The 12,277-nt window shown below is 38.7% G+C and overlaps 1 protein-coding gene across 2 annotated transcripts in view; it reads right to left on the minus strand.

The window, feature by feature from the left end:
• Positions 1–2,645: 2,645 nt before the first annotated feature.
• Positions 2,646–12,277, minus strand: part of LOC144029009 (uncharacterized) — a 28,268-nt gene continuing 18,636 nt past the window's right edge. The window contains exons 4-6 of one of the 2 annotated variants that reach the window (XM_077535690.1): positions 9,711–9,917; positions 9,489–9,620; positions 2,646–5,292 (exon numbers count right to left, since the gene is read on the minus strand). In XM_077535690.1, the coding sequence (XP_077391816.1) occupies positions 5,125–5,292; positions 9,489–9,620; positions 9,711–9,917 (507 nt within the window). In that variant the 3' untranslated portion in view covers positions 2,646–5,124. Of the gene's footprint in view, positions 5,293–9,440; positions 9,621–9,710; positions 9,918–12,277 lie in introns of both variants that reach the window. The other variant, XM_077535689.1, reaches the window with a different exon arrangement.

Consider the following 12,277-nt stretch of genomic DNA (forward strand, 5'->3'; position numbering starts at 1 on the left):
GCAGTCAAGATGGAGCAGAGCGGATCCCCAACACACGCATGCAGTGTAATCCCGGGGTAAAACCTGCATTTTACTTAGATATTTTGCATTTTTAGTTTGGAATTTGATTTCATGAAACCATGATGGTAATTGATCCCACAAACAATGATTTTGAAAGCATGTTATGCAGTGCACTGTTTCTACAAGTAGATACCAGCAATGCCGAACGCGTTCCATGTGAGCCTGACGTTAAGGCTAGGTTTGAAGAGAAAAAAAAAGAAAAAAAGTGGGCATTCCAACAATATTGATGGAAGGTCCGTCAATTATGGTTGCCATTGCGGATGCCCATTTCTCTGAGGGAATGACGAATGACGGAATATTGATGACGATGGGAGTGTGTCCTAACTGTTGACGACTGCTGAATGACGGACGCTCAAAATTCATTGACTCACCCACACACTCCGCTCCAAACTACACCAATTGGGGTGTAATACCACCTTGTGCAACTGGGCCATGTATTTTCCAGTAAATCACATGCAGCGTTAGAGTGGACAATAAAACCTCCTTCACCCTTGTCATCAACATTGGGGCCCTCCAAGCGTGCATGTTGTGCTCCCTCCTCTACAACATTATACATTTGTGTGCGATACATCTGTTGACTCTGTTCCAAATCGGGCTACATTCCTGTAGCCTGACAAACGCATTACATACTGTTCAGGTTAAATTTCACCCATATAGACAGAAATAAATGTATCCTAAATGGTGTTATTTTAATAATACACAAAAAAATATATTTGTAAAAACTCATTCTTTTGTACAGATGCTTAAATATTTGTGTAATCTGGTATGAGGCTAATAATAATCATTTTGACCAATATCGTATACTATATATATATATATATATATATACATATATTGAAATTATTGGCACCCCTGGAAAATTACCCAAAATTTCTCCCAGAAATTGCTGCAATTACAAATGTTTTTGGTATCAATGCGTTTATTTCCTTGATGTGCAATGGAAAAAGACAAAAAAGCTGGAGACTTTTTTTTTTTACACAGAATGCAAAAAAATGGGCTGGACAAAATTGTTGGCAGCCTTGTAGAGCTGTGGGTAAATCAAGTGTCTGAGGACTTCCAAAGCAAAATTGTTGAAAAATATCAACAATATCAAGGATACAAGACCATCTCCAGAGATTTTGAAGTTCTCTGGTTGCTGTGCGTACTCTAATCAAGCAGTTTATAACCCATGGAACTGTGGCTAATATCTGTACGGAAAAGGATAATTGACGAAAGGATGCAATATAGGTTAGTTTGAATGGTGGATAAGCAATCTCAGTCAACTTCCACTGTTCCACACAAGTTCAAGCTGGTTTGCAGACTCTGGCTGTAGAAATGTCAGCTGGGCCACATGTCGGCATTTGAATGAAAAGAAGCCCTATGGCAGCAGATCACTGCTAACTAAGAGACATCGAAAAAAAAAGAAAAGAAAAGCAGGCTGAAGAATGTACCTGAGATAGCCTCAATTCTTCTAGAACATTCTGTGGACAGATGACACTAAGGTAGAGCTTTTTGGAAAAGATGATCATTGTATTGTTTACAGAAAAGCGAGTGAGGCCTTACAATAAAAGAAGACAAATATGGTGCCGGTTCAATGATGTTTTGGGGCTGTTTTAGGCCTCTGGCACTGGGTGCCTTGACAATGTGCAAGGAGTCATGAAATCTGGTTACTAGCCAAATGTTTTGGGCCGCAATGTAGGGCCAAGTGTCAGAAAACTGGGTCTGTGTCAGAGGTCATGGGTGTTCCAGCAGGACAATGACCCAAAATATACCTCAAATAGCACCAAGAAACGATTGGAGACAACGTGCTGGACAGTTCTGAAGTGGCCATCGATGGGTCTGGTTCTAAATTCTACTGAAAACCTATGGGGAAATCTCAAAATTGTTGTTGGAAGAAATCTTTCAAATCTGACAGACCTGGAGCAGTTCACAAAAGACGAGTGGTCCAAAATTCCATCTGAAAGATGCAAGGAACTTGTTGATGGTTATAGAAAGTAATTGTTTTCAGTTATTTCTTCCAAAGGGTGTGCAACCAAATATTGAGTTGAGGGTGCCAACAATTTTGTCCAGCCCATTTTTTTTGCATTTTGTGTAAAATTGTGTCAATAACGTTTTTTTTTTTTTTTCAGGTTTTCTTGTGTTTTTCTAACGCACATCAAAGACAAACACATTGACACCAAAAACATTTGTAATTGCAATAATTTCTGGGAGAAATGGTGTATTTTCTGGAATTTTTTTTGCCCCATCAGCTTGACAAAGGACGCATAACAGACTCGTGGCTGATCAAGAATCACTGAACGGCTTCTCGGGCACTTCAGAAGCCGCCTGCTTCGTGCGTGTGCCACTAACAGTGTGTGTTTGCTTTGTCCACAACTATGATGGATAAAGTGCAGAAGAAAAAATAAATAAATGTGCTGCGTGGACCAGACAATAATTGCTCTTCACACCTTAGGACAATATAGTTTTTCAATCAAGCTAACATGCTGATTTTCATAATGTGTGAGGAAACCATCGTAGGAACTTGGGTTAGAACCCACACATTCTTTGAACTGTTAAGTTGATGTGCTCACCATGTATAAACCTGAATTCAATAAAAAGGCATCAAATACATTTGGATACAACACAACTTTATAAACACATTTATTGTTCAATTTTTTTTAGACAAATGGCTAACATTGTACTTAGCTGTAAAATGTTACAATGTCATCATGAATATCATCAGCCCACTCAGCCGTAACACTGCTCTGCATATGAAAGTGAGAAAAAAATGACAAGACATGAATTATTCATTGTAATAATTAAGAATGTGTTTAAAAAGGAGCGCTGTCAAAATGTCTAAAGCATTTAAAAAAGGTATTTAATTCAATTTTATACATTGATAACTCATCTCGGTGTGTGATCGGTTAGGTTTTGAGTTCAAATCCCAATTCCTCCTCACTGTGGCATTGGCATTTTTTCACTCAGAACTTTTAGGTTGAACTGGAAGGACTATCTGCATTACATAACAAATTAAAACAATAAACTAAAATAATAAAACTTATTTTAATTTAGACTACTTGAAATATTTAAGATAAAAGAAATTTTACATAAACTTAAAAAAATATATATAAGTTGCAATAAATTTAAAGGAGTTAAAGCTCAAATACTTCATGTGATGGATTACTTGAAAGTTAGTTTTTTAAATGTATCCAGTGTTTCATTTGTTTTGTCAGGAGTCACCAACCTAGTGCCCATGGGGATGATGTAGCCCCCAAGCACCACATGAGTAACCCATTCGAAAATTAGCTGACCAGTATGGGAACGCTGGAATTTTTTTTAGGACTATTGTGTAGGTGACAATTTCAAAATATAAATACTGGCAAAGATCTGTACAAATAAAGTGCTGTTGCATGCTGATACAGTAGTCTAATTATTATGAGAAATCACTAACACGATCAGTGACTTCACATAAATCAATATCGTTAACTATTCATAATGACTTTAAGGTGAGCACATGTTATTTTGGAAGTGTTTATCAAACTGGTAGCCCTTTACTTTAATCAGTACCCAAAAAGTAGCTAGCTCTCAGTTTCAAAAAGGTTGATGGGGGCGGCTTTTTGAATGGTAACACGAAACAGGACTTGCCAGATAGCGCCTCGAATCAACTCTAAAAACAATACTTTTGTGACGACAAGTTTGCATTTGCACAATTCTGACATGGGGTCACATCTAGCGATACATATATATACGGGTACTTGTACTACCCTCTATTGCAGTCTGCACTAAAGGAGACCAAAACTGGTGGTGATAAACATTTTATTTGTATAGTACTTTTCTAAATACTCATGACACTTAACAAGAAAAGAGGAAACATCGATGACATTAATAATAACAAAAATATACAAATAACTTTAAAAAGAAAAGACGTCAACGATGTCAGTACGATTTTGAATATTTGAAAAGAAATGTGACCGAGCTACATACAGGATCCATCTTGAAACTTTATCAAGTGACCTGGATCAAATGGCTGTCACACCCAACTACAGATGAACAGTATCTGGAATTATTTAGCAAACTAGCTGCTAAATGAAACTCTACCCTGGTGATTTTTCTACACAAAATAAACCTTTTGGGGGTAGTGTGTGGGTCCTGAGCAACAGACAACACCCCCAGCCCACACACACTTCCAAATGCAATTGTAATGTGGGCACAAACTGGCTCAAGTCCACAGTCACAACAACATACTACCTGTTACAGGAGCTGTAAAAGTACAACGTTTCATATATAAGTAAGTGTAACAAGTATAAACTTGTCTTATAGTGCTTTTAATTTGAAAGGTAACATACTGTACTCTTGATTTTTGGGTACAAGCCAAATGTGACTTCATAATGCAGGCATCCTGTTGAAACAAATTTACAACTTGTATTAAAAATTTAATAAAGGGCTCTAGTGTGAGCTGACGAGTCGGGAAAGTATCCTTAAAACAACAGCAGTTCCTCAATATTAATATCTATGGGGTAAGGCTAAAGATGTGCTGTATGCTGCTTTAAGTAGTGCTGATATGCAGCATGTACATTATACCAGTATGTACATTGTGGCACAAAGTCAACCGGAGTGGAAAAGAGGGTTCAGTAAAATGTTTCTAATTGCAAAAATCTCATTTAGAAAAGAACAAACGGGAAATGTGTTAATCTGCTTAATCTTAAAATGAATGAATGAATGAATAGGCAATGGAATATTTCCACAAAAACTCATTTAACAATAATAGAATTAGGATAAGCATAGATCATTTTCCATTAGGATAGGAAGGTAGGGGGGGTCATTCTTAATGAAATGATAGATTGTAACTTATTGACCAGTATGGATCATACATGAGGGGCAAGATGTTAAAAAAAAAATAAAAATAAAGTAAAAAATACCTATTCAGTAATGATCTTAAGTAGTTCCGAATGGTTGCCGTTATCTATTCCCACACACATGTCCCAAAAGGAGCTCCCTCTGGCATCCAAACCGTGGTTGATGTCCTCCATCCTTGATGCTGGAAGTGGAGAAGTTGAGGGAAAGAAAAGTGAGGGTTGTGTTGTAGGGATTTTGGTTGCCCACATTTTATTGATTGTAGAGTGAGCGCTGCTCCCAAGGCATAGCCTGGATGGTACGTGGCACGGGCGAAGGCTTGAGCGTTGTTGCTCCGTTTGCATGGAGGGAGTGGCCAATGGGGTTGATCGTGGTGAGGGGCCGCTGAGGGGTTAGCGAGAAAGTGTCCTGGTGCTTCGGCTGCGGTGGAAAAGACAATGTCGATGAAAAGAAGAGTGACAAAAGGAAGAGTCATGCCAAGAAGGGGGGGGGAGAGAGAGAGAGAGAAAAGGAGAATGAGACCATGCAAAACTTGACTTCAGCAAGTTGAATTGAAATACTAATTGGAAAAATTCATCTTTTACTGTCGAGTTAGGTGAAATGCCAACATGCATTAAAACTTAGGGATGCACAACAATGCTATTTTCAACCGATACCGATAAACCAATCATTCAGAACGTGCCGATGTCGATAACCGATAAGTCAATAATTGTTTGCAAAATTAATGAAATTACAAATACACTGTCGAGTCCGACTATAAGTCTAACGTACAAATACATTGAAACAATGTGTAAAGCACCATGAAGCTGAATTTTATTGATATTGTTGTTTCAAAGACAACCAGTAACTCAATTTTAGTTTGCCAAAACAAAACAAAACAAAATAAAACAAAACAGTCATGTGTTAAAAATGCAACAAAAAACTGCAAGGGTTACATTTTGACACTCACGATACCAACATTTTGACTTCAATACTATACCTGCATAAAATCCCTCTATGCCGGTACAGAAATGTACCTCGACAAAAACATCAGCAAATGCAGTGAAATAAAACTGACAAAAAACTTTAATTATTATTTTGTATTAATTCAAAATATTAGGATGTACTGTATATATTTATACTGTATGGGTTTTCACATTGCATGCCATATTCTTGAAGTACTTTGACTGCATTTGATCTCATCCGTTTGAAATATTGGCAATATAGTGGCACTCCAATGACTCAATGTAATGTTGCTTGTGTGGGCGTGCGTCTCTGCTCTTCTCCAGTCCGAAGTATGAAAAATGTATGGATGGATGGATGGATGATTTTGCCACACGAATAATCATTGAAAATGACAATTGGGAGAGACTCAATCTTAGGAATCTTAGAAACATAATGAGCTTGGTTCTCAAATGGGGGTGCACCCCTAGGGCAGGGCTCCACACTAACTTTTGCACTGGTAAGACTGATGCTACCAACTTTTTCTGTTGGTCGCACCACACACCTTTTTGGGGAGAGATACAGCATGACTGTATTTGCTGATGCGTCTCTGTTTGCATAGCATCATTTCAGATGACGTAAAGATTGACAGCAACTTAACATATAGCTGCAAAATATATTACTGGAACAAGATTTGTCTGGAATAAAACAGGTCAATTATTTGAGATTATTATAAAATAAATGGGGAAAAAAGGGCTTTGCTTTTGTTGAATGCAGAGGTGCCAGCTCTTATTGCGAGGCCTCCAACCGCTCTTCCCCTTGGGAAAAGCAAAGCTTCACAACCTGCATGGCATCATGATCAGTAGGGGTGTGCCATCTAAGGCATCCCATGATTCGATTCGATTAAGGGTGCTACGATTTGATTATTGAACGATTATCATGCGAATGATCATCACGATTGCCACGATTTTCAATGCATCTTTTTCCCCAGATTTTTTTCTTACTTTGTGGCTACTTCCTACTTTTAAGGTATATTTCTCAGTATAATTAAAGTAGCCAAACCAATTTATGTCCATTACGTTTTATTTCCAATCACCAAACGATCCACGATGGAAACGATGCCCATACAACACAAAGCTACCATTAAGCTGCTCTTTTTCACAAGAAGGTGCAAAAAACAATTTATTTGTTATTATTTATTATTATTTATTTTTCAAAAATAAATGTTTCTATTACAATAAAATAAGATTTACTCTGGTGGAATTAATTCCTCATTTTCTGGAAAATATTAAACAAAGTGCCTTTAGAAATAAGTAAGACTTCTTTTAACCAAAAAACTGTGTTTTCACAGATTTCTGTACTTTTAGCAGCAGTAGTGTTCCATCATTAAATTATTATGGAGAATAATGGTTTTTCAACATTTATGAATCATAATCTAATCGTCACGTGTCAAACCTCGACGAATCTAATAAATCGGTGTATTGGCACACCCCTAATAATCAGTCAAACTTGGCCCTTCAACACTACTCTGGATTAGGTTGTCCAATACAGTGTTTCCCAACCAGGAGTACGTGAGCACATTGCAGGGAGTTATATGGAAAATCAAATAACGGATTGAAATAAAATAAAACTGCTATACAATGACTCGGAGTATTTCTTGTTCAATGTTTTATTGAATACCTGTTTAAAGGGGACTATTGTAAAGATGTGTCTATTTTTATGGTAAATGTTAAAAGAATTAAATAGCAGGTTTATCCTTTATTTTGATTCATTGACATACCAACAACCAAATTGGAGGGTGGAAGCCTAGTAGGTGATTTGGTATCGTAAACAGAAGTGACTAGTTGGACCATTGATTGTAATTAAGTAAACAAACAAAACAGTGATTTCAGACCCATATCATTCTTCCTAATGTATGCCAACCTTTCTAGATTGACAGAAAGCCTGCAATGTTTAGATATTTGCAATTATAAACGGTAAATGCATTGATTGACTTTTTTTCTACCCGAGTTTGAAATATCCGACGTTATTTGAATGCAACTGCATTTCAGCTCGCTGTTTACACACCCGTGAGTAACGCCAGAGACTTGTGCCGTATCATACAACAGAAAGAGAGACAAATTAATGCATCATCCTTAATTGGCAATTAAATATAATTTCCAGGTGGCGTTGTGTTGGTGAGGACGAGTCAAGCTACCTGTTGAGCTGCAACGCATACCACATGGTGCATGGGTCATTTTCAAAATACAAATAAGGCAATTGCATAAATGGCAATGTATTACTTGGAAGGCTTTTATTTTGAAATTGGTCTCTGCAGTATGTTCCGCAAACTATGTACAGTTCAACCAATACTGTGGCGCTTTTGATGCATCCGGATAACAGTTCGAAGATGAGCTCATTAAAACATGCACTCGCACCGTGCGACTGGATTATTATTATTGTTGTTGTTGTTGTTGTTATTATACAGGCTGTACGGTTGCCTGCATTTGTAGTGTCAAGCCCTGCCCTGGGGGTATGAGAAGGCACTCCAGGGGGTACGTAAGATTTTAAAATATATTTTTAAAAAGTATATGTAAATATTTCTACAAACAAATTATAGAAATTCATAAAATAAATTTTACATTCAGTTGGCATTTGAATTTCAGAGTCATAAAAATCCAGCATTTCCCTCATACCAAATTGGTTTGACCCAGCTTGTCATATGCCACCTGTCAATCACTTGAAAACTTTATTTAAAATTCAGTTATTTCTTTTTGAGAACAGAGCTTTACTATGATCCCAAAAGATGACACTTTATGTTGATACTTATCTGTATGTGCACAAATGTTTGTTTAATAATAAATCAGACAATGATGGCACAACACTCTTCCCCACCCTTGAGAAATGCTTTGTGCTGCTAAGGGAGTACTTGGCTGAAAAAAATATTTCACAGGGGGTACATCACTGAAAAAAGGTTGACAACCACTGAGCTAGAAGAAAATTTTCCAGCAAAATGTGAACAGCAAAAATGCATTATTTTCTTAGCTCATACTTACCCCAAATTTACGCCCCTACCAGACTCTTGCTCCACCCCTCACTAATATTTGAAAATGGTGCTCAAAAGGTGGCATTGCCTGGAGGAGGCAGAGCGACTACATGATTCAAGAATTGACGTCGGTAGTCTCTGCTCGTCCAATGAGAGCACAAACAGCCAAATTGTGTGTTTCATAGAAGATGGCGTCACACAGACCTTTGTCGCCCCAATTTCAAGCTTTCAACAAACATGCACTAAAACGTCAAAATAATGACCAGTGTTAGTAAACTCCCATTTATACACTTCATCATCATCATCATCAAAAAAAAAAAAAGTTGATTTGTGATTGAGATGGGTCATTGAAGTGCCACAGGAATGGGGATGGTTTTAATAATGTCTATGCAGGAATGCTGGTTAATTCAGTCTTGGTTCCCTGACAGCAGGTGGCCTATGACTGATGCAAATGCTAGCAGCTGGTCGTTTGCTTCCATACAGAGTAAATGACACCAAGTTACTGGTGGACAGGATCCCATTTAAGTCTTAAGTGCGCATAAATTCTTTCTCCTGATGTTAGTAAGGCACACAACGAAAAACTGCTAGTCAGCATAGAGCAGACGGTGGTTTTCCCTCCTACCATGAGATTGGCGCTCAGCCTAGTGTATCCCAAGCTCATCTCCTTTACCTCAGGCACCAGGGGCTGGAGCAGAGAGTAGGAGGATGTTGCTGTAGTGCTGGAGGAGGATATGTGTTTGGAGGAGGATGAACTCCTCATATTTGCCTGGCTGCTCTGGGACGACACAGTACTGGCCCGGCCCTATCAGCAAAAACGGTCTTAATAGTCATCCATCATCATGAAATAAAAACCCTGAAAAGTAACAAACTTGGTAGAGCATGTTCTTCCTACCTGGTGTGGGTCAGGAACAGACTGGTTGGTCACTCCACCACCCTGGCCGCTCTGGGACATAGGAGAAACACAGTGGGAGGGCAAAGGTTCCTGTTGATTGTGTCCTCCATGCGGCGATGGCATTATGGAGGACGCACTGTTCTGCTGCTGTTGCCGCTGCTGCTGACGGCGAGGTGTGGCAGAAAAATTTGAACGACGACTGGCAGACTGAATGGGAGCAGGGAGGAAAGCAGAGAAGGACTGATTTAGAAGAGGGCGGCGTGGCTCAGTGGTAAGCCAGAGGTTGTGGGCATGATTGAGAGCTGTCAAAATTCATCGACTAGTAACCAAATAATTCATCGACAACTATTTAATAATTGAGTAATCGATTGAAGCCATTTTTTAGTTTAAAATTGGACAAATACTGTAGTTTCAGCATAGCAACAGTAATTGTTCACTGATTTGTGCAGTCCTTCATGAAAGAAGACTGATTATCTTCTGTGTTTAATAGTGTTGTTCCGATACCGATACTGGTATCAGCAGAGGGGCCGATACTGCATTAAAACAGTGGTATCCGTATCGGTGAGTCACAATTAACATGCTGATACCATTAATTCCAAGGCTAATATAGGATTTTGGATGCAGCATCTTGTGTCTTGCTCGTGCACGACATTCACTGATATGTGACATGTTCACTGCATGCCGATCTAAGATATTCTATTGGCCCTTGAATGCTTTGAACCAATGGCAGGACAGCTTTTTCATGTTGAGGGGAAAAAAACATAGGTATCGGTATGGTATCGCCCGATACAGCAAAGCTGGGTATCAGGATCGGTATCGGGGGCCAAAAAAACAGTATCGGAACAACACTAGTGTTTAATCGAAATAAGACATTTACAAACTTCTGTTTTTACTTTGAAAAACAATGACCGAACCGGTAACAACAATCCAAGAGTACAAATCTACCCCCAACACTCGCCCCTCCTTTTTTTTTTTTTTGACCAGAATGGTGAACTAGAATTTCCTCAAAGCCATCCAGAAGTTTTTTTCCATGGCTTCCCCAAACAACTTCCATGTCCGAGTTTTTGCCTCAGCTACCACTAAAGCCGCATTCCGCTTGGCCAGACGGTACCCGTCAACTACCTCGGAGTCCCACAGGCTAAAAGCGCCCGACTCCTCCTTCAGCTTGACAGCATCCCTTACTGCTGGTGTCCACCAGCGGGTTCGGGGATTGCTGCCACGACAGGCACCAACCACCATACGGCTGAAGCTCTGATCGGCTGCCTCAACAATGGAGGCGTGGATCATGGTCCGCTCGGACTAAATGTCCCCCACCTCCCACAGGACAAGAGAGAAGCTCTGCTGTAGGTGGGTGTTGAAACTCTTACTGACAGGGGATTCTGCCAGACGTTCCCAGCAGACCCTCACAATGGAGAGATCGGCGCTACTGGTCTACGCTAGTGAGCTAAGATGGATGGCGGCGAAGCTGAGGACGCGAACGTCGCTGCTAAGTGTGGTGGTGTGCACAGGGCGAGGACTAGATGGAGGTTCGGTACTTGGAGGAGAGGCAGTTTGGATGAGACTGGAAAATTGGACCACTTTTTATCTGTATCGTGCTCGTCACGAACGCAGCAGCTGCTTGTTTATGAGCTATTTTATAAGCAAACTGAGCTAGTAGCAAACGTGTGTGTGACGTCATGCACTTTGAAATCACGTCTCTGATCAACTGCTGAAAGGAGACTGATCTCTGTCCTCTTTCATCTATAACTGCTTCAAACATCAAAGCTTAGGAAGGAATGCAAGAATATTGTTTTGTTGTGATTGTGTGCAGCCAAAACCTACATTGAACCCATCTTTCTTTTACAGAAACATGCTATTTGTGTCGTTTTCGGTTCTGGATACAGAGACTACACTAACCCAATATTTATACAATCAAAAACTTTTAAATTTAATGAATTGATGGGGTTTAACTGCCTTAAAATAATTTATAAAGCCCATCATGAAATTTTACCAATCAACATGCAAATCATTTAAAAAAAAAAAAAAAAAAAAAAAAAAAAGGAAAGTGAGTATAAATTAAGAGGAACATATTTTTTCAACCCTAAATACAGAGAAAAAAAAAAAAAGTACAGTATTTTGAGTGAAGGTATCAGTTTGTGGAACAATTTGGATTATAAAACCAAATCATCTCAGTCTATTTGTATTGTTTAAAAATACATAAAAGCACAACTATTGGAATATATTTAGCACAAGGTCATGCTGCTGAATTATTTTGTTTGATACTTTGAAAGCATCTTGACTGTTTGCTGTCATTTTGTGTTGATTATTTTTTGTGTTGATTAGGGGCAGGTATAAGTTTTACCTCTTTCTGTCCCCTTTCATAATTTTTTTTCTATTAAACAATGAAATAAAATATTTTGAATCAAAAAAAAAAATCAAGCAGACTTAAAAAGGTACATAATCACATTATGCTATATAAGACGGTTGGGAGGCTCATAACGTAATCCAATCATCATACTATTAAAGTAATGTAACTTGGACACTAGTGACAGTGTACCTCAACTATTTGCAGGGGATAGAGACCAAAC

The sequence above is a fragment of the Festucalex cinctus genome, chromosome 1 (genome assembly GCF_051991245.1).
Source record: "Festucalex cinctus isolate MCC-2025b chromosome 1, RoL_Fcin_1.0, whole genome shotgun sequence".
Taxonomy (NCBI): Eukaryota; Metazoa; Chordata; class Actinopteri; order Syngnathiformes; family Syngnathidae; genus Festucalex; species Festucalex cinctus.